This window comes from Colius striatus, chromosome 5, assembly GCF_028858725.1.
Source record: "Colius striatus isolate bColStr4 chromosome 5, bColStr4.1.hap1, whole genome shotgun sequence".
Taxonomy (NCBI): domain Eukaryota; kingdom Metazoa; phylum Chordata; class Aves; order Coliiformes; family Coliidae; genus Colius; species Colius striatus.
In genome coordinates this window covers 32088012-32114973 of record NC_084763.1, presented here as the reverse complement: position 1 = coordinate 32114973, position 26962 = coordinate 32088012, and the positions used below count along the sequence as shown (strand labels likewise).

The following is a 26962-nucleotide window of genomic DNA, read 5'->3' as shown; positions in this document are numbered from 1 at the left end:
TAACATGTAAGGCTGCTTTAACATTATTTTAACATATACACATCTTGACTGGGAGATAAGGATTGCTGTCAGTCTTTGTACTGGACACAAACCAAACAGTGGTTTGAACCACTGGTATTTTTTCCCCTTTGAACCTGAATAGTTAGTTTGAAATTCTGTTGAAGTTGAATAGGGACAATTTTATTTGTAGCTTACCCTGAACTGGAATTTAGCCTGAAGTGGGGAAAAAAAAACCCAGGATATAAACCAAACACTTTTCAGTCTGTGTAGGTTTTTAAAGATATATTCTAGACAACTGATTTTTCACTTCCCTTAAGCACCTCTGTATGCTGTATCTGACACTGACACCAGTTACTCCCATTGAAGGTCCCTTTTGCTCTAACAGCATACTTGAAAAGGACTTTGGAATAAAAGAGAATGGAATATGAGAGTTTGCACATTTTATGTGCTTTCATATACAAATCAAAAGATTGTAGTCAAAGGTTTAGGGTAAATTTCTAAGGCTTGTTTTGCACTTTGACCTACTGGTTCGTGAGTGAGTTAGCGCTCGCTCTCATTAATAAGGTGTTAATGACTTGTTCAGCAGTAGCAAGTTACTGTGTTGTATAGCCTGATTTGTACAGCCTATTGACTGGTATTGACTGGAAGGGAACGGTGAGACGTGACACGTTTCTTCATATTAGTAGTCTGCATCTAGGCTTCTTCAAATGAAAAATTTTCACGATATTTGAATTATTGCAGTGTTGTAAAGAAATTACCTAATTTGCTTATTTCTAAAGTTTGTGCCATTAGTTATGTTACACTGCATGCGTATTAGAAGTGGTAGAGATAAGATTCATCATTATCTCAAGTACATTTCTATCTGTAAAAGTATTCAGCAAGCAATAAATGTATTTATAGAGACTTTTTCCTAACTTCTTGTTTATTTAATAATTGATGGTCATCTTCAGTTTGGCTGTATGACAGTAAACTATCAAGGCTGAAATTCAAGTTTGTGTCCTGAATGACCTACTGTAGGTTTATTACTCTGATGGGGCACTGGTCTTTGTTTTCTTGTTTGGTTTTTTTTTTTTATGTAACTTCAAAGTATGTGAAGAAAAGAGTCTTTCTGATATCACAACAATATTGCAGGGAACAGTCACTAGAAGAGGAAAAGCTGAAAACTGTCATAGTTTTTTGAAATGTGCACAGATAGGTGCTTTGTGTTCCTCTCCCCACCATAAAGTCATATGATGGTACTTGCCAAAAGTGAATTAAAAGATATCCTGTGAAACTAACAGCCATATATGTTTACACCTTGCAGAGTATCTAAAGATTTTAAAAATATTCTATCTGAACATTGGAAGTAGGGTTTAAATTACATTTATTACTTGAGGAATTCCTTGATTTTCTTCATTTTTTAATGAGTATTTTCAGATATATTGTCAAAAGAAACACTGATATTGCATAGTGAGAACTTTTTATGTGTCTTCAAGCTAGGTAGGTAGGGATACCATTTGAATTTGTATACTAAAATCATTGTCACATTTTATGAATTCAGGTGCACGTCCAGGCAAGGATAAGGCTTTACTGTGTTCAACAACTGGATGCTTTAAAGGATACTTATTATGTATTTTTATGAATTACGTGTATTCCTTAGTATGGTTGTGTGTGCACCTGTCATGCTCATGCTCAGTACTTGTTCTTGTGAGAGAAATGGTGCACCAAACCTGTTCTGTATGTAGCTACCTAGTTAAAATGAAATGTTCTTGTTAATGAACTTTTTTGTCTCTGGTATAGTGTATTGTTGCTTTTCTGCCTCATCTTCCTACTTGAAATATATTTGTATTGCTCTTGTCAATGGAGTTCAATGTCAGAATGTCTTTACACCAGTGGAATGGCTGGATCTTCAAGTACATGTTTTCATGATACCAGTCACCTGGAAATGTTTTCTTTGCACAGCAAATTCCCTAGCTTGTATTAGTTGCTGCAGTTGAGTGCGCAGGAGACAAGATCTGCAGCTGCTTTGAGATGCTTGGTAAAACAAGTGCCATCAAGACGTATGTTTCAGACTCCTTCCTCACTACACAAATTACATTTGTTTTCCTAGGATTATTGTACGTAATACCTGTCTGTAGCTCATTTTGGGTGTGTTTGATGCTCTGATTATGCTTCTCTGCTCCTTAGGAAAAAGGTGACAAACTTCTAGGAAGTTAGCACAGGTACCTCTTGCTGTTAATAGTAGTGGCATTATTTGAGTTTATGATGGAAAGTAAAATGAAAATATAATCTTGTAGAAGAAAAAAGCTATTGGGATTTCAGGATTATCTTTAGCAAGTGGTGGATTTGCTGTGGACAAGTCTTAAAAGGAGCAGCTGAGGAAGCTGGGGCTGTTTATCCTGGAGAAAAGGAGGCTGAGGGGAGACATGATCAGTCTCAACTACCTGAAAGGAGGTTGTAGTGAGATAAGGGTCAGTCTCTTCTCCTAAGTGACAAGTGATAGAAAAGAGGGAATAGCCTCAGGTTTCACCAGGGAAAGTTTAGATTGGACATTAGGAAGAATTTTTTCACTGAGGGAGTTGTTAAACACGGGAACAGGATGCCCATGAAAGTGGTGGAGTCACCGTCCCTAGAGATTTAAAAGATGCATAGATGAGGTGCTGAGGGACATGGTTTAGTCATGGACTTGGAATTGCTGGGATAGATGTTGGGCTGGATGATCTTAAAGGTCTTTTCCAACCAAAACAATTCTATGATTCTATGACAAGAGGATGGGGAGAGTCATTTTTATGTAGTGCCCAGTGGCAGGACAAGGGGTAATGGGCACATACTAGAACACAAAAAGTTCCACTTAAATGTGAGGAAAAACTTCTTTCCTGTTCAGGAGAGGGAGCCGTGACACAGGCTGCCCAGGGAGCGTGTGGAGTCTCCTTCTCTGGAGATTTTCAAAATTTGCCTGGATGTGTTCCTGTGTGACCTGATCTATGTGGACCTGCTTTAGCAGGGGGATTGGACATCTCTTCCAGCCCCTGCTATTCTGTGATTCTCGGATTCTGTCAATGTGCTGAGCATGAGGGACAGTGGGACTTGAGGCCAAAGGAAAAAAATAACTAGTTTTAAGGAAGTGCGGATATACCTGTTGTGTGAACTTGCAGATGGTCTGAACTTTGGAGGCAATGCTTAGAGAGATAATTTCTATATGGGAGTTATCTGGGAGGAATAAATAAGTGGAATAATCCCCATATGAAATTGTTTGGTTTCTATTAAGCATCAGTGGTCAAATGGGTAATTGTTTTAGTTACATTTGAGCTTCAAAATATGTAACTTTTGATTAGACTTCTTTGCAGCAGACAGCAGAGAAGACAATTCTGTCTGCCTGAAAGAATCTGTGGTAATTGAGCATGCAGGGAGATACTATTCAATGTATTAATAAGTTATCCAAGATGGAAAAAGCATATTGATTGCCAATTGTTTTGATGGCTTTTTCCTTTTACGATGAATTTTCATTGGAAAACTTTGGTTCCGTTTATATCAAATAAATTAAATTGTAGGCTTCATAATCTGCAATTTAAACCAGTTATAGGCCAGAAACTGTCATTCTATCTACTTTATTTTGCATCAGTTATTACAGAGATTGTTTGTAAATGAGGAAGTTTAGTAGTTAAACTAAGCGTGCTGCGATATTCAGGTTGATAGATAAAGCAGATATTTTGGAGAAAGTATGCGATATGCAGAAAGAAGCTTTAATGTTCATACTTCAAAGGAGGAAAATCCCATACACTTGGAAAATCCTCCAAAGGGGACTGAAAACATCTATTAATTTACTTCATATATTTGAGCAGTTATCTATTTGATAGCTCATTATCACTTCATCTGAACCTCTTTCCAGCAGATTGCCAAACTGAGGCAGCAGCTTCAGCGCAGTAAGCAGAGTAGTCGTCACAGTAAAGAGAAAGAACGTCAGTCACCTCTCCATGGCAACCATATAGCAATCAGTCAGACTCAGGTAAGTAGGTAGTTGCTTGTATTAACAGCCTTCTACCTTACCAGAGTTGGGTGAATTGCCTGCTGTTTCTTCCTGACTTTTTTCTGTATTTTCTCTTGCGTGGTACACTGAAATGCTTAACAGCCTGATACCATTGCATCTTCACTGGAATTTATCTGATAGTTGTCATACAATAATAGAAAAAAGGGCTGCAGCAGGATAACAGCTAAAACATATTAAGATGCTGTAAAAATTCTAAGCATGATCAGATAACACTGCATACATACTTGCTTCCAAGTGGTACACTTTGAAAGGTCTCTGCTCCTCTGGAAGATATTTGCTTATCGGTTTCACAGCTCAATTTCATCTGAGCTGATTTCACAAAAAATAAAATAAAATAAAGGAAAGTTCCAAGAGTAAGTATCTGGATTGGCAGCCCAGCAATTGATCAGTCTTTAAGTAGCAAACAGAGTGCTGACTGGCTTGTTATGAACAGACTTGTAATTCACCTTACCAGGTATTCCTCAGTAAAAGACAATTATGCTGAATTATCCCAGAGATTTGAGGGAAAATCACATTTCCTTGTGCCCTTTTAAGAATCTTCCTGATACGTTGATTATTGGCCAATTCCTGGCCAGAGAAGCAATTTCCACATGATGTCAAGGAAAACATTATTGTGGTGTTTACTTTCTGAAAAGAAAGTGACAATTCACCTTGAATTTAAACTCAACTGAAATCAAGAGGATGCTTGCCATGGTACGACATCCCTGGTGACTGGTGACTAAATGATCTGTCATGCTACAGTAGAAATGATCTTTTTTCATCATGGTTTTGTCTAGGACATTACCTCTTGGTTGCTTTAGTAGTCCAAGAATCATTTTCAATACAGGATCGTGTCTTCTGGCAAGAGAGCTTGTGGTTGCAGTGTCTATGTTACAGTACAGTTGCTGCAGTGTATTTTGAGTTTTCATCGTATTAAGTGGAAACATTGCTATCACAACCAGCCTGTTCTTGTTCCAAGCACTGTGACTTACTGTAAAACCTCAATCAGATATAATCTGTAGGATGCAAAATATTATGTCCAGATTATGTTGATGTCAGTTCTCATGTTCTACACCAGTGGATATTGTGAACACAGGACTTCTCTCCAGCCGTCAGTCTATGGGTTTGATATCCTTCCATTTGAGAGATTAAGCTCAGGTTCTTAGTCTGACAGCTTTTGTTTTCTGTTGTCTTATTACTTACCTATTTTTCACAGTGATGTGTGTGTTTTGGCATTTTTTTTATATAGCTGATCATATTAACACTAGCCGGGCTAACGCAATTTTTGTTTTCAGGTCATTTTCATGTTTTACAAAGTTCTAAAAATTTGCCTGTGCTCTGAATATATGTGTATTTCTCCTGTTACAAAGATGCTGACACATATGATTTTGGACAAATTACCTGGCCAAATAACCTGACCACGAACCAGATTTTCAGCAGAGTGCAATGTAAGATGCCCTGTGCATTGTCAGCTCTAGCACTTACAAGCTACCAGCAAAACTGAAACCCAATTATGAGTTTTAAAGCTCAGGCAAGGTTCTGGCATGGCTTCGTAAACCTTCAGCTAATGTAGAAAGCAGTTAGTCTTGTCTTACTTGACGGTGAAGACATTTGAGACCTGATTAAATTTCCCTCATGGTGGATCCTTAACTTGGACCCCATGTTACTTAACAGGTCACTATTTGAACTCCTGAAATGTTGGTTCTGTCCTTATATTTCCTGATTGCCTATTTAAATAGCTAGTGTTTCTGCAAAAAGATGTTGAGCCATGAAGGCTGATCCTTTATGTTCCTCCTTCTATTTGTATAATGTGGTTAAAACCTAATCTTGTGATGAAAACATACAGGAAATTGGTATTCTTTCTGAAACTTTCATGCCTTTATAATAAAGTATCCTACTCTATTTTGCCTAGAAAAGGGGTTTGCTTTCCATCCCAAAGCAAGCTGTTGCAGGTACCCATGCCGCTATTTATAGTCATGGTAAAAACAGTCTTTGACACAGACTGAAACCCACCGTTCTTCAGTGCTTGGAGCTTACTTTGTCATGGCTCATGCAACATTTTTATTCTCAAAAAGTTCTCTAACGAGACTGGTGAAGCTTTCAGTTCTGGCACCCTTGTGGGGAAGCCATTGTGCAGTCAGTGTGTTTTGTTAGCCAGAGAATGCCTCCACCCAAGTGAGATGTGCCTTTGGAGATGCACATTGTGGAAGGTCCATTTGGCAAGAGCTCAAAGGTTCTTACATTTTGTCTTGAGCATCCTGTGATTCTGTGAACCAGAGGAGAACACTGGGAGCAAGGGAAGTGAACACTGTTCATGAATGTCAGTGTACATACATCTATGCTATGTAATTACTGTCAAGGTTTTTGAGGCTGACGGCACAAGGTGCATGTTCACTGTTGTCAATTATTTCTGTTGGTGATACAGCTCCACTCCCAACAGGCTTTTCTGAAAGTCATACTTCTGTTTATTTACGTGCTTGATTCTTAACAACATTTCTTATCTTTTAAGACTTTTGTTATAAAGTTCTGAAAGTATAAGCTAATGAAATTAGTGGTTCAAAATGAATGCTTTAGTTTTGTTTTACTAAAGCCAACCAAAAGAGAATAAAAGTGCATTAAGTGAATATTTCAGTTGAGTGATTAAGCTTTAGGAATGTTATAAAATGCCTTTTTTTTTCAGTTAAACCATCAGCACCCCATGTGCTCCCCATCCTCCTACTGCATGTTCTGTAGCCTATACAGCCTATATCTGGAAAGTACATATACTGCTTGCTTACTGATAAGTGCAGTAGTAGAAGGATTTTATTATAGAATACTTGACTGACTTAAGTAGAGGTGTTTTTAGTGGCTTTTTTATTTATGCAAGCATTTCTTTTTATTGAAGTTTGCCAAGTAAAGATGGTCTTCTAGATGGCAAAATTAATACACAATTTCTTCTTCAACAAAGTCTGAGTATTTATTCAATTTCCCAACTTCAAATCATTTTCTCTCTACCTCTAGGCTTCTATTTCCAGATCAGTCCCTATGCCACTGTCAAATATTTCAGTGCCAAAATCAACTGTGTCTCGTGTGCCGTGTAATGTAGAAGGAATAAGCCCCGAACTGGAAAAAGTATTCATTAAAGAAAATAGTGGAAAAGAAGAACTGTCCAAGGTAAGCTTATATTAATGTGTTTATGGTTGGTTTTCCTGCATAACCTATAAACGTGTGGGAAGCCTTTCTCATGAGAAACCTTCCTTGTGGCTAAAATCACAAATAAATTTTCCTCAAAGCCCTGTTTGAAAATTTTTGGTGGTTTAGGTTTGTTGAGGGGGGAGGGTTTGCCTTTTTTTTTAGGGCTTCTGTCTAAACATACTTTGTTTATAATGCCCTTTCTTCAGAGAATTTGAGAGTTTTTGTTCAAAATGCAGTTGCTTGAAAATTTAGATGCTTTGGGCTACAGTGATAAGTAATTAGAGATCTGAAGATTAATTTGCTTCATTTTGCATTCTTTTTCTTAGGCAAGACTTAAGTTTCCTGTGCTATGCTCTGCTTTTAGGTTTCTATACTTTTATTACTTCCATTAAAGCACTGTGATCTGTCACTGGAGATGTCTGTATGGGAAATGCTGACAAATGGGGCAGCTTTGCTTGTGTGGGAGAACTGCAGCCATTGAAATTGTCATTGAGGAGCACTGGAGTGCTTAGATGACACTAAAAATGTGAAATACATGGTTTAAAGCTACTGTTTCCTAAGTAGCCAATGAAAATTTTCTGCTGTAGGATAAACTACTTTTTTTTTTCTAATCTTCTTGAAGATATAGGTTCCTTTCTTGTGAATGGTCACATAATAGCAATTCGGTGTTCTAGTCAAGTTATAAAACCTCATCGGAGGTTTAACATTCCAAAACCTGGTATTTTTAGTCCTTCATTTTGGCAGTAAACTTAAAGAGTTTAGGAGTAGTCTTACCTTCTCCAGAGACCTAAGTTGTGTGAACAAAGCAGTCTTAAGAGTGAAATACTGTAGTAGCAGATGTTTTACACTAAGTTTGCTGTCTCATCCCTTTAGAAGGAACATGTGTTGTAACAGTTATGAAAAAAATAAAGACACAAACCGAAACAGAAAGCCCAAATCAATAAACTTTGTTGCACCATCTCCAAAGAAAGTATGGAAAGGTATGCCCTCACTGATGTTGCCATGGCAAGTGTTGTAATCTCCTACGGTTAGAGGACATTTCATTTATTTATCAGACAAACCATCTTTGTAAATGTTGTCCTTGGGCTTTAACAGCTTATTACTTGCGATGCAGAACTAAGTTACTGAATGTACTGGCTCTGATCCAGGAAAACAGTTAAGCACATATGTAAGTGCATTGTTGGATTGAGGCCAGAGGTGCTCAGCAATTTACACAACCAAGGCAATAGTGAGCCTTTCCTCCAAACATCTAGCTAGGGAGAGTCTTCGACACAAAAGAAAGTCATACAGTATACCTTGCCCTTAAAGTCAAGTCCATCCTTGGGGGCAGAGTTGTTTCTTGCTATATAACTGTTAACTTCTGTGAAATTCGATCTAGTACGACCTAAACTGAGACTCCTAGCACTGGCTTCCTGTACATGCTAGATCTCATAGCTTACTTATTGAAGATCAGAACAAGAGTAATATACTCAATCTTACTGCTGGTGAACTTTCTAATACAACAGTTCAACTTCTTTTTAGCCCGTAGGAGTTGGGGCAGCTAGGTTAAAGGTTAGGAGTGACTGAACAAAAGATACGCCATAGGAAACCAAGCTTCATTAGTTTCACTGCTAGTGAAACAATTTGGTTTTCTTTCATTTTTCTGCTGTTCCTTCTTACTGTAACATTCTGTATTTTTAGAAAGTATTTTAAAATAGCAGTCAAAGGCACTTGGTTGCTTTGAGTGATATGTGAAAGATAAGTGATACTACAGACTTACTTGTAAGACTATGCATGTAGATTTTCAGCTGTTCTCTTTTTTTCTGTATTTACTCCACAGTTTTAGCAGTGCATGTTCAAACCTTAGTTTTCGTATGAATCTTATCTATTCAACTGCATAAAATGCTTTGTGCCCCCTTGTGAATCTGTGTTCGTTTCCATTTGGGAAATAACATCCAAGCTGCTAAAAGCACTGAGAAGGAATATTACCTTTATTTTAGGTATATTCCACTACCAACTTTTTCTTTTTTTTCTTTTTTTTTTAATTTAGATACTACAGTAGTGACTTTCTAATTTCTTCGGTTTCATTTTGGTAACCATTTTTGGTCTGTCCCAATAACATGCATTTTAGTTCTGTTAACTCTTAAAATTTTAGTCAAACATTCTTGAATGTTTTTCTATTACTCTCTCATCTCTTCAGTATAAATTTCTGATTTTGTTTATTTGTTTCTTAGTTCATATATTGAAATCAGACTAGGTGATATATAGGACAGTTTGAAAATTTAGCTCCCAGTTAAAATGGGTAGCCAGTGAAAATTTCTTCCCAGTTTCATACTTCCTTGCTTAATCTTAAGATCAACATACCAATTTATTTTTTAGACTTGATTTTTGTTGTGTATTTTCTGTTTTCCCTTTTACTGACTTGAATTTTTGTAATCCTACTTCTTACAATCTGTATAAATTGATTGAGCATGTCTTCTGCCTTCTCTCATAATGACTTAGTTCTGTAAGTTGACACACACTCTGCTTTTGATAATATTTTAATGATAATAGAAGTTGAACATATAAAAGTGAAAATAATTGGCAACATTATGCCTGTTATTTTTGTTTCAAGAAGATAGTTAAGTAAAGAAAGGTAAGTAAAATGATAAACGTGTTTATTGCTTGATTTTAATGCTTGTGGAAATAGATAGCAAGATGGTTTTCTGTAACTATCAGAAAACCTAGTTCTTTATAAAAGTGCTTTTTCTAATTTGCACAGATGCAGAGGATCCTTACTGAAATCTTGATATCCTTCATCTGAAAAGCCTTGAGTTTTTCTAAGTGTCCCTTTCTAGGATGCATTATGGTTTTTTTGCACTTGCACCTTGTCTAATGCATTGATGACTTGATTGATGCTGGAAGGAAGAAGCATTTTCCCTTCTGTTCCACTCTAGAGAACAATTTTTAAATCAAAAGCATGGAATTCTTTGCTCTCAAGAAGCTGCATCCCAGATAATTTTGAAGGTTGTGAAGAGCAGATTATTTTTAAGGCTCCCATTGGTATGTTATATCATAGTAGCATTCCTGATGCTACTGAGTAGGATGTTCTTAGGTATTTTTACAGCAAAAAGATCTATACTGAAAACGATGTGGTGAATTTTGACAGTGTGCTGAGAAATGCATGATATCCACTGGAGCATTACCATACCTTTGCAGGGAGATGAGGGTAGTATATAACAGTGTCCCATAGAGGTTGGCAGGTGTCCTGTCAGAATGCATTTGGCATCAGTATGTGTCTGGACACTTGCAAAAATAAACAACCACAAGAACCAGCATTTATAATGCAGTAATTTCTAGTTTTTTTCCATGCATTGAGCATTGTGGAAACTAACAGCAGCTATACCAAATGAGTTACCTATTTCTTAGGTTGTAAGGTTGTGAAGGCTTCAGTTTTTAGAATACTTTAGGCATAACTCATGGAAAGTAACTTCTAAAGTATTTTTAATGTTGATCAGGTTTAATATATAAAGCTTTAAAAAAGTAGAGTACTTTTAGTTGATATTTTTATAAGTTTTTTGTGCTTGTCAAAACTTAGATTAAATACTAAAGGCAAGACAAATACACAAGCACAGTAATTTGAAATATTTGCAGGCATTTTTAGTGCCTTAGAAGTTATTTTACTTGGAAAGAGTGATAAATATTTAGCTTTTTCTACTTGTGTGTATTTAGAGGTGTATCTTAAGACACGGAAAACTGTACATCAAATTTTAATTCAGTGGAGGTTTCAGTACGTGATTTGGGATATACTTCCTGACTACATAAGACTACGTTGTTCCTCCGGGTGTGGAAGAACATCTGTGTTATCCTGAAGTCTTTAATTATGTGATCACTTAATGGGGATTTTTCCCTCACCTCCCGGAATTCATGCTTTACCTGTTAGGTAGGGCATAGTATATGCACTTAATGAGCAGCTGTTTGGGTTTTCTTGTTTTCTCCTCATTAGATTTGTATCCTAACACTCACTATTAAACCTTGCTTTGAAGTTAGAAGTCTGTATTTCTTCCCGGGTTTTTGCATCTATATAATAGGAGAGTGTCAGAAATTTTGTTGCCTTTTTATCACACTTGTGAGAAGAAAGATATTATCTGCACTTTATGGATGGAGAAACACAAATCCATCAGGCTTCTATAATGTGATTCTTCAGCTAACTCAGGATACTGCATGAGATTTTACAAGCTTTTCTCCTACAGAAGACTTTTGCAAATCAGTCCTACCTGGACTAGGCATCCAGAAAAGGTAACCATAAACAAGAGAAGTTGGTTCAGATGGCTTCCTGGCATCTCTGAGAATTTTCATGGCAAGAGACAGAAATAAAACCACTGTTCTGCATAGCAACTAGCTTTTTGGTTATGTTAATTATTAGACTATTTTCTTTCTACAGCTTCAGTCTTGTTTTCTACTTCTGTCTGTGTAGCAAATGATATAATGCTTCGGGTCTGTCCCGTGAATTGAATGAGTCACAGCCTGTTGGAGGTGATGGGAATAGCAACGTGTAGTCATGTTGTAATGCATATGCAATGTGAACCGAGCTGTTGGAACAGACTACATATCTGTGTCCAAACTTCTCAGCATTTGATGTAGCAACTGTAATGTTCTCTTTATAGTGTATTTCTTTGCTCTTAATTAAAATGAGAAATGATATTAACTAGAAAACTCATAAGAAGAAAAGAATCTTCCTGCTCTAAGTCTGCCTCTTTGTATACTACGTGGTGGTCTACTGGATTAGATTGTTGCTATAAAGGGAAGAATGTCATAACGAACCATAGATTTTGTGTCCTCATTGCTAGCAAATGTGTTGAATTTTAAACTCTGCAGCAAGCTGTTATAGGTTTTGAATATATAGGGAAGAGGAAAGCAGTAAAACAAAAATGTTGTCTTGAAGCAAGAAGGAAAAAGACATTCATTTTTTGTAGCCAGAATGTTTAAGCTGTTCTCTGTAGCCTGAACACCATCCTCACTGAAGTGAGGATAAAAATATTTAAATCTTGCAGGAATTTTTTCCCCTTCACTTTCAAAGGAAACTGTAGTTCTCATTTGATTTCTTATGTTTAAAGCAGTGCTGTCTTTATGATAGAACTATTTTTCCACTGGGAAGGACAAACAGAGTGTGCCAATCTATTACTGTAAACGTGTCTACACAATATATTGCAGAATGGGATGCAAGATCACTGGCCAGTGCCAACTAGGCTGATAGGAGCCGCAGTGCTTGCTAGATTTGGTTCAAGATAAAGCTTGTGAACCTTGTATAAGCCTGTGCGTCATCTTGTTAGTTGCCATTTTGTCAGAGGCTGCCTATAGAAGGGAGGGATGAAATGTAGAGGTGTTACAGAGAATTATGACTTGCTAACAGAACGGGGATGGTTACATTTATAATTGTAATTCATTTGGTTGTTACAGCAATGTTATGCTGTTGTTTTTTACATTTTCTGATTTGCTTTTCATCCAAATGTGATCTCTGTTAGGGTACTTGTTTTTCTTTCAAAATAACAGTGACCTTTATTGAAAATTGTATTACTAAGTACAATTACAAATCTGTTTGTTGGAAAGGTTTGTTTGCTTGGATTTTTTTTTTCTTTTTAAACTATAATAAAAATTACAAACCCATAAAAGTAGCATGTGTTGAGGCATGTTTTGGTGTTAACTTTGCACTAAGAGGATATAGTTGGCTTGGAACATCTGTGCTTTGTCCCAGCATTCAGCATGATTAGGTTGTGTCCATTGTACATTGTATTATTTTCTCTTGTGTAAAAATTCTTCTTTCATAAATGGCTCGTTTGCTGTTTGTAAGGCCTTACCTCATTACTTCAGTTATGAGTGCTGTAGGCTGACATTGCTTAGGAATTTGATCTTTTCTCTGTAACCTGAATTGCTTATTTCTCTTGCAGCCTTTGGATATCCCTGATGGTCGAAGGGCCCCATTACCTGCTCACTATCGTAGTAGTAGTACACGAAGCATTGACACTCAAACTCCATCTGTCCAGGAGCGCAGCAGCAGCTGCAGCAGTCATTCACCATGTGTTTCTCCCTTTTGCCCTCCTGAATCTCAGGACGGGAGTCCTTGCTCAACAGAAGATTTACTCTATGACCGTGATAAAGGTGAGAGTAGAATGGCCTGCCTTTACCTATGGGAGGCATGTGGTGTCCTGGTTTTACAACTACCTTCATTTTACTCATTACATCAGTTTTTAGTTTTGTTCAATGATTGTGGAGGGATTGAGGTTTTATCTTAACATTGATTTTGTTTGTTTACATATATTTTTCCCTCTTGTTTGTGAAACTTCACAAACATCTTCCATAAATACGTCAGAGGAGCACAGCAAACAGTCTTAACTATTTATGAAGATTCTAATGTGAAGAATTCAGACTGTAACATGTTTATGTCTAAAAAAGGTTTCAAGAAAGTTTGTGGTAGACTTCTGTATTCATCGTGGGTGAGTTTCTTGCTGATCAAAGTGGTGATGTAGTTTTGGACTGCTTTTGAAAGTACTCTGCTTCTAACTGTTACATTCTACTTGAAACTATTTGGTGAGGAGCTCAGATATGACTTTGAATAATCTGAGTAATTACTTGGCTGTGTATGTTGCATAACAACCCAAAATTTCTGAATAAGTTATGTGTTTATGTGTCAATATCCTACATTTTTTCCAAAGTCTGTAAAATGTCCTTTGATTTTGTAGAGGGTGTTAACTGCAGTTTCAGTAATTGAGTTCCTGACAGAACATCTAGTTTGAAAATTTAGACACCAGTGTAAAAAGACTGATTTTCTGGACAACTGTTTACTAATGAAATTATTCTTGAGTTTCTGGTCGGCTTGCTGGAAACATGGACTTTATTTTAGAGAAATGCAGAATTTGGGTGAAACTTGCAAGCTAAGAGTTAAAAGTGTCACAGAGGAAAGCTTCTAAGGTTTAGCATAGATTTACTAATCAGCTGAAGACAGCAGTATTTTGAAGTTGTAAGTATGGTAAAGCTGTTTGTGTAAATATTCTTTGTTTAGTAATTCTTAAGTTGGAAATAGGATTGGGGAAGGCAGCAGGAGAAACACTAGTTTTTCTTGGTTTCTGAAAAGTATTGCTTTCCCATCTTGGATTTAAAAGGAAGAAGTGGAAAACAAATCCACGTGCCCAAATCCTGAATTGGAAGTGGTTGTGTGAACAAATATAGGTTAACTATATCAAAGTGAAAGTTTGAGCTCAATGTGATAGTTGGCCATGCTTTAAAAATAACAGAGATATTAGCTTCCCCCACTCTGCTTCTCTTACATTTGTCAAGACTGGATCACTATGGAGACATCCACTAAAGTATTAGCACATAAGGAAATGTCTTGACAGGTAAATTTGTTCATATGTATCCTGATAACAAATAGAAGTTAAAAAGGGAGGAAATGAAAAGAGTAATTCCTTTTGCAGTTGGTACTCAGTTATCACAGTAATTGGAATTTTCAGTGGTACTTTATTGGCAGTAGTGAGTGGAGAAAGCTGGAAATAATGCATCTAGCCTTCTTAATGCTTTTCAAGGCCTTTTAACTTCTGTCTTGGATTTTTTTGAACAGCTAACTGGAGTAAAATTTATTGCTGAACTTCACAATGAGCAAGACTTACTTGTGGATTTTGGTTTTAAAACTAGCTTTAGAGCTAGATTTATATAAAAATCTGCTTTAGTAGTAGCATATAGGTGACAGTGCTAGACAGCTTTGTAAAGTTAATATAGTTGCATTTTTAAATTAGTTGAAGTAGGTGCTTAATACTGTGCTTATGAAAGGTAGAAGTTTGAACTGCTTGTCACATCTTCATTCTTCAGGAACAAGATAGAAACTAGAAAAATATGTTGTGTTTTTCCAAGAGAATTTGTTCAGAAGTTGTAAAAGTATAGTCAGAAAGGCACCTTTTACTCTTAGATTGTTAAGATCCCATAGGCCAGTTGTTCTGAGTAAGGATGTTATCTTCAAAAATAGCTAACATTAGACATAAATGAAGACTATAGGTAGAAATTATAAGGGAATAGCAAGTTGTGAGAGACAGTTAACATCTGTTGTGGGTGTTAACCACTTTATAAAACAAAACTAGTGAAGTTTTTTGCACCTTCATTTTAAAGGTTTTTGTGATGCTAGAATAAAACTGTCCTGAGTTTGCTGTGAGGCCCCTTGAGTTTTGAAAAGTGCATTGTGTAGCTGAATGTAGACATTTTAAACCAAGATATTTTTTCTGTTGCTTTCCTAAAGTTGAGGTTTTATTTTCCTCTCTACGGGAATAACTTGGCTTTACCATTAAAACATATAATTAACAGCTTTATGAATGCTTCTGAGTGTGTTGCTGAATAGGGAGAGGAAGGTTAGTAGTTTGACTGAGAGACCAAGCCGTGAGAGGAGCCAGCACTCTGTACAGACACAGCACTGCTTTACATTTCTAAAGCATCTTTTATTTCTTGTGCAAAGCTGTGCTTTGGCCTGAGGCCCTCACAGCTGCTCTTTGGACTGTATCAGCTGTTTGGTTTAGGTTTCTGCAAGAAGCTGCTAAATCTATTGAATTTTTCAAAAGAAAGTGAAAGCTAAATATTAGAAAAGGCCCACAATACTGCCCTGAATGGAGCAGCAATACAAAATGGTATTGGTTGGAGCAGATAGGTAAGGGTGAGAGAGAAGGTTTTTTAATGGCTTTATGATTTTGTTTTCAAAAATCAGGCTATTGCTGCAAGTCAGTGGCTGCCCTGCTGCATTAAAACTCCCAGTTTCACTAGATCTGTTTGAAGATGCCCTGGTCTGTGAGGCTGGAATTCAGGGTGCTCCATAACATACTTGGAACCTTACATCTGTCATAGCCGTTAAGACATACTGAGATATAAGCAGATGAAATTTGGAGTTTTTGATACAAAAAAGATCGTGTAGCCTGTTTTTCAGGGATTTTGGTTTAGACAATTTTGTGTGGCTTTGTATATTCCTGTAGCAGTTTAGGCCTATCAAGGGCTAAAAGACCACGATTAGCCTCAAGTACCAAAGACCTGAGAATGGCCAAAGGGCAGGGAGAGCTTAATTGCCCCTCAAAGTCCAGGACGAAACAGACCAGGCCACTGGGCTTGGGGAAGAAAACAGAAAATAATTTAGTCCACCACCAACTAAAACATAACCATAAAACCCCAAAACATAACCAACACAAAACAACACAGAGTGGTACAATGATGAAGAGTACAACCAGCCCTTTGAGACCACCTTCTCCTCACCCCTCCCCTCTTCCCGGGCTCAGAGACCTTATCTGGGTGGTTTTTTTCTCCTCCCAGTGGGGCAGGGAGTGGGGGTTTCAGCCAGTCTATTCCTGATAGCTTCTGCCATTTGTCTCTCCTCGGGGCAGACAGGCTTCGCACTAGTCCTCCCTGCATCTCTGTGGGGTACCTCACACACACGGCAGCCCTGCATGGGCAGTTCCAATGTCTGTTCATCCCAAAGGCTGCAGCTCCTTTCTGCCTCTCATATGGGTCTGCTCTGCGGCCCACAGGCTCTCCAGCACGGCCTGCGCTATGGCCGCCTCCTCACACAGTCTCTCGCCCATCTGGGCACACTCACCCGGAGCTGCTGGTGGAGTCCTGCCATGGTCCTCCATGGGTTGCAGGGGCACAGCTGCGTTCTCGCCATGAGTTGCAGAGGGGTCTCTGGTCCGGTGCTCCTCCTTCCTTCCTCCTCTGACTGTGGGGTCCATATGGTCACCTCCATCTTGTACCGCTCCTACACCTTCTCCCAAGCATTTCAAATTCCTGTCCTTAAGTAGTGATGGCAGAGGCGCCAGATTGGCACAGCTGGGCTGGAAGTGGTTTTGAACCCAAGAGCCAGGGGGAAGTCCAAGAACTCTTTACCAGGTCTGGACTGCACCCCCTTCCCCCTGTTACCAAGCAAAAGTTGCTCCTTGCTAAACCATGACAATTCCGACTGTTGCTAAGCAGGCTGTTACGAGCAACATGTTCATGAAGATGAACTGAAGGAACTTTTTAACTTCTGGGCATCTGATTCATAGTTTTAAAAATTAAAATTGTATAGGAAGTGTTATGTAGTCTTAAGAAGCAAAGGCATTTTTGAAACTATCAAAACAAATCCCAAAGCTCAGTCTTCTTCCCTTTAAGTTTTGTCACTCAAAAAATTGTTTTACAGGTTCTTTTTGAGTTTGCCTTCTTTGTTGCTTTAATATATGCAAGCTAAAGTTTTAGGTATCGAGTCTTCTGTTTAAAATGGTACATTTTGTGTTCTAATAAGAATCTTAAACAATTTCTTGATAACAGGATATATCCGTTTTTAAAATTTATGTTTAGAAATTCTGTGTGGTGAGGCTCTGTTTTATCTGCTGGGTGGTTATGGGAACAAAACTCACTTTAGAGGTTACATCTGTTAATCTTCAATCTTTGTCATTGTAATGAAATGTGATAGTTGGCCGAAGGGCGCCAGGGGAGCTCACCCTGCTGGTAGAAGCCTGGGAGATGCAGACGTGTCCTCTGACATAAAGGCTCACACATGGCAGTATCTGAGACAGTAAAAAATGGGTGGAAATGGTGCAGGTTGAGAATACACGTTTCCTCTGTCATTGGGGATTAATAATGACATAGTTTAGCACTTAAGAGTTTACAGGATGTGCCAGTGGATCCTCGCCTAAGCTGTAAATTGCACCTCTTTTCACTTCAACCCATGACCTATTTTCCCAGTGCCCTTCTGTTCCTGCACTGCTGCTGTATGTGTAGAATCAACACCAAACTTGTACCCGTTGAGTCTCTGGATAACCACGTACTTTTCTAATCAGTGTTTTGTGTCTTTGGTCAAAATGAAAAAAAGTGACAACTTGGGAAGCTTTAGAAGCAGGGAGGATAAAGAGAGAAACAGAATGGTTCCATTGTACATTGTAATTTTTATTTTTACTTCTTTAACAGCTGTCTTATATAGAAAGTCTCAGCCAGACAGGGCTAAGTAAACTGAAAACTCCATTGAAAACTGAACTGGCTGGACAAGACTCTCAGTCTTCCAGGAATTGACTTTGAATTCAGTTTAATTCTTTCCTTGGATGTACTTTCACAGTTTTCCACTATTTGGTGGAATGAACACTAGCACTTTTTATGTCTCAGATTTTTTAAATAGAAATTTGAATCTTCAATTTCAAATATTAAAAGGAGGAAACGAACTGTCTGGCTTCTGTTAATGATTTCTGTGCTTGGAATGAGCTATGTGGGCCAGCAGTGGAAAGATGCCAACAAGGACCATCATGCTGTTAGCTTGGCAAATGTCTGTATTGTCTCTAAGCTTTTTCTGCCTTCGTAGAGGTAACACCTAAAATCTGTAAACAGAAGTTATGTGCTCACTCTACAGCAGAAGGGAGCTATATAATCGATACACTACTGAGATTCGCTTCAACTGGTGGGTGGTTTTTTTGTCTTTCATAGGAAATCTCCAAAGGGAAGTACGACATTTGAGTTGATTTGTGTCTCGTCATAAGAGGAAGCAGACGTTTCAAAATCTCTGATGATTAGCCTTTGTATTCAAGGCATAGTTATACAAAAGTTTATGTAGTTAGTGTTTACAAACTGTTAAAGAGAATCTTATATGCTTCAGTGAATCTAGATCACAGTGCTTTGAGGTTTGGTGGGTTTTTCACTTTTGCTGAAAAACAGCATCAACAGCAGAATAAACAAAAGGTATCTGAGTTAGAAATGATAAGGTACCTCACACTGGTGGAAAGGAGCTAAAGAAAGATCTGTTCTTTCTCTCCAAATAAGGTGTGTTTGTAAGTCGGATCATCCTTTTTAACCTTACCACTTCATTTTTTTTTTAATTGTAAGCAGGAAGAATAGGGAACCACTAATACTGCCCCGAGATAGGTGTTGCTTTTTGAAAAGCTAGAAGCTGCTGCAGAAAGCTTAATTTTCTGTGAGTAATTATTTTTGTACCAACTTTATTTCCTTTACGCACTCAATATCATGTTGTCAAGATGAGTGTTTAAGGTGATTCCTTTCATAGTCTGAATTTTTCAAAGTTTTGTGCTTTTGTCATTACCAGAGTTGAGCCTTCTCTGTTAAATTTTTCAAGAAGTACACAGAAATCTGCCTAGTGCCTTGTCTCCTAGGTGTTCACACCTTTAGACTTAAGTGTGGCCAGTAAAATACACACAGACAGCTAGAGTTACGAAGAATACCTACATTGTATTGTTAGTAGTAATGTTAGAATTTAATTGCAGTAGTTTTATTTTGGATGCTAAAACAGTTGTGAAACAAGTGAAGCAGGACGTTGTAATGATGAGGTATCAGTATCTGTGTTACAAACATGCTTTGTTTCTTTGCAACTTCAGAACTATTTATGAGACTGAGGTCAATGTTCCAGTGAAGAATTGTGTTTAAAAATAAGATACATGCTGTATACACACATTTTCGATAACCATGTTTATACAGGGAGGAGGTGTATTATCATTACCACTCATAATTCTTCTGCATGTATTATGCATATTACCTTGTTCATTTATGGGGGTTTTTTAAATACATAATGAAGAACGTATTTGTTTCCAGGATCACAGCTCTGCTTTGTTCCTATTGCAGTGTTCTGGATAAAAAATGTCCTCCTGCTATGTGTTGTTATATGATAGGTTACTGCTGCGCTGAAGCTTTTATTCAGAAAAAAAAAATGTGCCATACCAGGATGTTAGAAATAGCCTGTGCTAAAGGAAGCGTGGTGGTAGAAGCAAACCGGCATAGTGGCTGAACTGTGAAAAAAAGGCATCTTGTTTGGAAATCGCATTTAATTAAACAGCACTCTCAATCTCTAGTAATATAACTGCTTTAAATTTTCAGACAGTGGGAGTAGCTCACCGTTGCCCAAGTATGCCTCATCTCCCAAACCAAACAACAGCTACATGTTCAAACGAGAGCCCCCAGAGGGATGTGAGCGAGTGAAGGTCTTTGAGGAAATGTCGTAAGTAATGCCTTTTATATCAGCTGGTATCTGCAAAGCAGTAAACCTGTTTACTGAGCCTATTCAACTGCAGATGAATAAACTATTCCAGCTGATGAGTTTTTCAGGAGCAAACTATTCTTAGAGTTTGCACAGAAGAGAAGTTGAAGTGTTCATGTTGGTTTGAAGAGGAAATGGAGTCTTTTATGCTTGAACTCTTTTTGTGCATTTATAAAAGGCAACAAAAATCCAAGCAGAAAAGATAAGGTACATTTAATTTCCTAAGCATTTATAAACCTCTTTCCATATATTTTTATTAACTTTCTAAATGTTTGTGGCTTAAAACAAAAACTCTCATTTTCATAATTCCTTTTGAGCATAGGTTATTTTGGATGTGTATAAAACATACAAAATGGAATGAAACCTCTGAAGTGTTTGTAGACTGTAGTATTCTTACAGCATGGACCCTGCTCAATATTTTTGCTGAGCAAGAAATCTGAAATTAAACTCTTGAACATTGTGTCTTTTTCCCTAGTCCCAGCAGTATTTGAGCACATGCTGTCAAGGTTGCAGGCTTAGCTCCGTGGAGGAAAGCATTGAGGGGATGTTTCTTGATCTAACAGCATCCATTGCCTGCTGGATGGTGAAGGAGCAAAGTTGGGTTGTGGAGGAAGCCTCCAGACAAAAATTACAGAATATGGGAAAGGAGAGGTCTAATTTCGTGGAGATTCTCAAAGGGATTATTACAGAAGAATTTGTGCCATTTTAAATTACCGTGGCATCTTTTGTGTGTGTGCATATGTACTGCAGATTTTTCTTGCCACAAGTTGCATGTTTATCCAGTAATTATTGAGTCATTTTTTGGTGATGGTACTGTTTTTAATGCTGTGGATCAGTTAGCTGACTACCAATATGGAAGATGTTTGCCCCTCTGTCCAATTAATCCCATTCCTTGTCATTCACATTTTAGCAACATGTAGAACCACAAAGTTCATGACGTATAAATGATCTCGGTCGACCAGGAATATAATCCTTTTTTTCCCTTGTTGTAGGTCTCGTCAGCCTGTCTCAGCCCCTCTCTTTTCATGTCCTGACAAAAACAAGGTTAATTTCATCCCGACCGGATCAGCTTTCTGTCCTGTAAAACTCCTGGGCCCTCTCCTTCCCGCTTCAGACCTGATGCTGAAGAACTCTCCAAACTCTGGTCAAAGCACAGCTTTGAGCACCCTGACTGTTGAGCAGCTTTCGTCTCGGGTCTCTTTCTCATCTCTGTCAGATGACACCAGCACAATGGACTCTACAGAGGTCCCGGTACAGCAACCGTCCCAACAGCAGCAGCCGCTTTTGCAAGAAATTCAGGCTGAAGACCACTCCTCTCCTCAGAGCTACATGTTAATCTAGTCCAAGGTGGAGCAGGCCTCTGCCCTGAAACAAGGATTGAGGAGATGATAGTTCAGATACATCTGCATGAGGTGGCAACCTTTCAGAACAACACAGAATAATTAGTAGCATCCAGAAAAATCTCTCAAGGCTGTTCTTGGCAGGGACAGAATTCATATTCAGCATTTTTTGTGAGAAAGCAGTAACGCCTGCAGAATGCATATATCATTAAGCATTTTAAGTGGAGACTATGCATTTCATAGTATGTTTGACCAGAGTAGTACTGTGTCCTGTGTTCTGTTTCAAATTCTACAGTATAAATAAGCTCTATATATATATAAAAAAAAAGTTGCCTGTCTGAATAGAAAATGTCTTGCTGTGTTGTGTCCTATGGAAAATACTGTACTTCAGGATTATGTTTACAATTGATCCAGGTGTTTATGTTTCTAACTTCTGTAATACACACAATGCAAAAAAAAAAAGAAAAAAAAAAAAGAAGGCCACAGCAGTTGCACAGTGCCCACCCTATGGCCGAGCTTCAGGTACTTCTCTCGAAGTGTAAACTCAGGTAACTTGGAATGTATGTCATATTGGGATAGTAAATATTTTACAGCTACAAAGCTAAAGAGGGAACATCACTCTTTTGCCTTTCCTTGTTTTATGCATTAATACTTCCTCATTACATTCCACTTTCTTGGAATAAGTGCATTCAGATCCAGGTGAACCACGACCCTGGGCATGGGTGAACATGAGGAGAACCAGCAAATCTGTGATGTATATCACTTTGTCATGTGCTTACAATTAAGACAACTGTTGCATTTACTGTCATTTCAGTATCTGTAAATATGTGGCATTTAAAGATTTCAGGTGTTGCTCAGTTAATGACTGTTCAACTGTTACAAATAAAGTGTTCAGTACTAGGCTGTACATGAGAAACATTCCACATTGTGTGTGAGAGGATTTTGAAAGACAAGAATGTTTTTGTTCAAGGACAGAAATTCTTTCAGGTTTCACAGGGGATGATGGGGATTTCCTCTCATGCTTTTGTTGGCAGTTAAGGATGTGAAATGCTACTGTTACCGTCTAAAAGTCAAATTAATGTTTAGTTTCTCTTTTGGAAATGTTCATTCATTTGCTGGTTGGAAAGAGATTTTCAGATTTTGTCGAGCAGTGTTAGATGAGCAGCATTTTATTTATGTAGTGAGTAATTGCGTTTGGATTAAAGTCCAAAAGTAGCAAGTGAGTGTTCTAAGAGGGGTGGGAAAAACAATAGTTTTGAGTTCATGTTACTTAATCAAAGCTTCTCCCATAACTTAGTTACTTAAGTTGTATCTGTAAAAGTGTGTTTTCCCCCCTCCTGAAGTATGAATAAAAAAACCAAACTTGTAAAATAATCCTGGTTTTGCAGGCTGGGCACTTTCTCAAAATAGAACACAGCAAGAAGGAGTTAGTGGTGCTCTTCTGTTGTGCTGGAGCAAGAGGAGTGTTGCTTTCAGAGATAATTTCCTGTGATACAAAGAGGACCCCAAAGGCAAAATAAACTTGATGTTCTTGCTCCATTGCTTTCAGCTCAGTGGAACTACATCTAGGCTGTCAGCTCCTAGGAGAATAAGGTTCACCTTTTCCAGGAATTGACGAGATGAGTAGCCTGCAGCTACTGAGCATTTAAACTTGCTCCACTATGGGTTTTTTCCTCTTTCGAAGGTGAGATTGGATGGGGGTGAGAGTGAGCACCAGTAACTAAAGCACATGTTTTTTGAGTTCTTTGGAAGTAAAGCATAGTTTCCTTTTTATTACTGATTTTTAGTTAATGCTATCTTACAAGGTGAAATTTGTGGCCTATTAGTCAGGTTTTTGGCTCCCCTTGCAGAAAATTATAGGAGGAGAGAGAGAGGGATCTGCCTTTCAACCATTTCCATGTGAAAAACTTTGAAACATAACAGCCATCTTTACCCCTACTAATCTCAGGCCTAGGTTGAAAACACTATATATTTTGTAGACTGAAGGTAAAGGGGAGAAAATACTTGTGATGTAAGTATTGATTCCTTCTAATATTTTTCTTTCTAAATTAACATGGCAGTAAGATGACCTTTTTATGCTCTGGTTATGTCCAGATAAGAAATTGTAGTCTCAGTTATTGGTGTTAGGTTACCAGGGGATATGTTGAATGATTTTTAGATCAGTGATGAACTCTGTACAATATTTGCAATGCCATTACGTGTTCTTTTTACTTTTTTCCACGAGAAACTAAATATTAATTCAATTGCACATTTGTTCTTAGATTTGAAGGTTTCAAACCAAATGTGTTAAAGCTAATGCTTTGCCATGTAAATTTCCCAGCAGTTGTTTATCTCAATTGTATTCTACATCCAGCTGTAGAAAATTGTCAAATATTGTTTAAAGTTTTGTACATAGTTGTACTGTTATTTCTAGCCACTGTGCTGGACAGTATTCAAGTTATCACACAATATTGCTTTACACAAGGAAATGTGTGGCTTTTGTTTTGTATTTTTTTCGGTATAGAAGTTCCTGTGTCTTATTTAAATAAAAAATATAGTTGAAAAACCAAAAGTGGTGAGGATGACATACAAAAGCAGTGGTTCATTTATTTGTTTTGGAAACTGCATATGAAACACCATAGAATGAGATTAAAAGTTAATATTGTTCCAAATTTACATCTAGAGTAATATCAGACATTATTATGACTAGCGTGCTGTCTCTTCTAGAACAAGATAATCTCTTATCTATTGATTTTTGTGTAACACTGTTCTAGGAAGGGGAAAAAAATCTAAAAATAGCCAAATATTTATGCTTAAAAATAGCGTATTTTATTTCTGCATTTAATGAGGTTTAGAGCATAGAAAAAAAGGCAGTTAAGTAGTATGGAAACTATGTATCTGCTGCTGTGTTTGTGGTATGGCTAATTTCAAGTTATCTGTTGAAAATCATGAAAGCCATTAGATGTTTCACTGTGTGAAACTAAACTAAACCCCTAAAGGATGTGGTATAAATCTACTGACAGCCTTGGTTTCATGTTGTTTTGTGTGAGTCAAATCATTATCATTTGACTTGCAGAATAATTCTTTCCAGATGGGGGAGTGAGGGGGAGAGAGGGAGAAAGAAGAAGAATATTTAAATACATGTAAATCCTCCAAAGTGAGCGTGTACTGAAGTGAACTGTGGTAATAACCATCAAGAATGGTTCAGTGCATATCATCAAGTGGAAATGTAAGTTTTCTGCATCCCAGAGATTGCAAAGTTTCGGTGTAGCTATGTTAAACACCTTAACTGGATTTGGTGAAAGTCTAGAGCCTCCAAGGCTGCAGTATCCCACCCCACTGCAAAAATGCTTGTTGTACTTCATTCAGAAACACCTTGGTTTTAGCCGTTTCATCATCGGCTTGTAGGGCTCGCTAGGAAAAGCTCGTGACGGCCTTGTTTTCTAAGTGGATTTGCCTGCAGCAGTTTTGGGTTGTCCTTGTTTGGGAAGGCATTCTTTTCTCAAGAATTACTTTGACATAAGCACATAGCTTGCCCTGAAAAGACATGGTGCAGCTTGTATCACAGGTAACTTTGTCACCATCCCTGCGAACCTTGACCTCGCCTGGCTAGCTGTGGTTGTGGTAACATGCTGCTTGCACATAAGCCACACTTTGAAGTTGTGTGTTTTGTGTAATTCACTGCCTGTGTTTTCCTCAAAGCCAAGATAAACACCCCAAAATGTTGCTGAGAGAGCTAATGAAACAATTTTGCCTTGTGCCCCTGCATTGTGACAAAAAGATCTTCCTGAACTCAAATGTTAGATTTGCCAGCAATTCATATTTCTAGGAATGGACTCTTCAGGGACTGGAGGACTGTGCAGGAGGAGCCCTTGGCTTACATGTGCTGGAGTGGAGGGCAGCAGATAGTGACCTGCTTGTTTTAGGAAGCAGGGTGCTGTCAGGGAAATGATTTATGGTTTCATGAGAAATCAGCTCTTGGGAAGGGCCAGATATTGGCCCAAAGGTAGAGCCTCAGTATCTTCATGGTATTTAAATGTAAGCCTGGGGTAATACAAAATAAACAGAAGGAACTGAATGAATGGCAGATGTTGGCTGACATCACAGTTGCTAACAAAGACCACTGGGGTTTAGCAAACTAGCTCCTGGCCTTACTCCATGGTAATGGATTCATACCTCATTTCTGAATTCAGGTAAAACCCAAGATGACAGATGACTAGTAGAAGTAGAAATCAATTACTCTTGTAAACAAGCTTGTGTCATTATGCAAAATAGCCATACAAACAGAAATGTCCAGCTGCACAGTTGAGAGGAAATAACCATAATTTTGGCAATGTATTTCCACAACCTTAAATGCAAGGAAAAAAACAAGTGAACACCCATTACTGGCAGGTACACGTAGAGTCATTCATAGCTGGTGCTTGGCTAAAGGAAGTTGTTTGATCAGAGATTGTCACACAGTTAAAATATGCGTATCTTGTCCCTGCCTGCATTAGTCCTTGAAAACTGTCCAGTTCCAGAGAGACCTTGAGAGGCTGGAGAAGACTCTGGGCCGAGCTATAGGAATGAGTGATGTACTGGAAAAAACACACAGCACGCTTTTGTAGGAGTACAATGTGTTGAACTCCATAGTTGAGGGGTGACTTAATTCCAGTTAGTAAATACCTACATAGGAAATAGTCACAAGCTACTTAAATTTAACAGACATGTAATATTAAACTGTAGCAAGCAAGAAAATGAAGCTAGATAAATTCACACTAGAAATACAGATTTACTTAGCATAAAGGCTTATTAGGTGCTGGGACAACTTGCTAAGTGGATTTTTTAATCAAGTACTGCTATGTTTGAAGTGAGATCATTTTACAAAGGATGTACTCAAAAATGTTTTTACAAGCCTTACTCACTTGTGATTACTTGGGGCTTTTTTACATTTCAGTTGACTTTAAAGAGGTGGGGGTTTTAATTTCTTCCCGAAAAGTCTTGGATAAACATTTCGTGTTTCAGTTTTTCAGCTGAAAAAAATATGGGGAATATGCAAATGTACTAAGGATTGCCACGTCATTCAGGGTCTCTTGTTCATGAAATGAAGTTGGGTTCAATGGGTTGTCTGTTATAGTGGAGAATGCCAAGGAGACAGTTTAGATACTTTCTGAGTTCAGAATCTAAGAAATCTGCTTCCCTCTAGGGAGGACTTTCTATTTTGACTCTCTTCTGAATGGGAACTCCTGACATGGGCTGGGGGTAAGGTAGTGGTAGGAGGTCTTTTACCTTCTATGCAATAGGAAAGCAAAGGTAGCCTAGGCCCTACCTGTACCTGATTTGGAAAGTAATCTTGTATGTGCATGTTGTACATACTGTATGATCTTTTGGTTGGGAAAGCAGTGAATGCCTCAATACTCAAAGGAGCATAGGTCTGGGTATGTATCATTTGTTCTTCCAATCAGGCCATCTGTAGATTGCAATCCATCTCTCTTT

The 26962-nt window shown here is 37.9% G+C and overlaps 1 protein-coding gene across 4 annotated transcripts in view; it reads left to right on the top strand.

Annotated features, from left to right (window-relative positions):
* GLCCI1 (glucocorticoid induced 1) overlaps positions 1-22882 on the top strand; it is a 56489-nt gene extending 33607 nt beyond the window's left edge. Inside the window, exons 4-8 of one of the 4 annotated variants that reach the window (XM_061996144.1) lie at positions 3872-3985; positions 7007-7159; positions 13087-13297; positions 20009-20129; positions 21161-22882. In XM_061996144.1, coding sequence (XP_061852128.1) covers positions 3872-3985; positions 7007-7159; positions 13087-13297; positions 20009-20129; positions 21161-21509 — 948 coding nt within the window. In that variant the 3' untranslated portion in view covers positions 21510-22882. Of the gene's footprint in view, positions 1-3868; positions 3986-7006; positions 7160-13086; positions 13298-20008; positions 20130-21160 lie in introns of all 4 variants that reach the window. The other 3 variants (XM_061996143.1, XM_061996145.1, XM_061996146.1) reach the window with 3 other exon arrangements.
* Positions 22883-26962: the final 4080 nt, after the last annotated feature.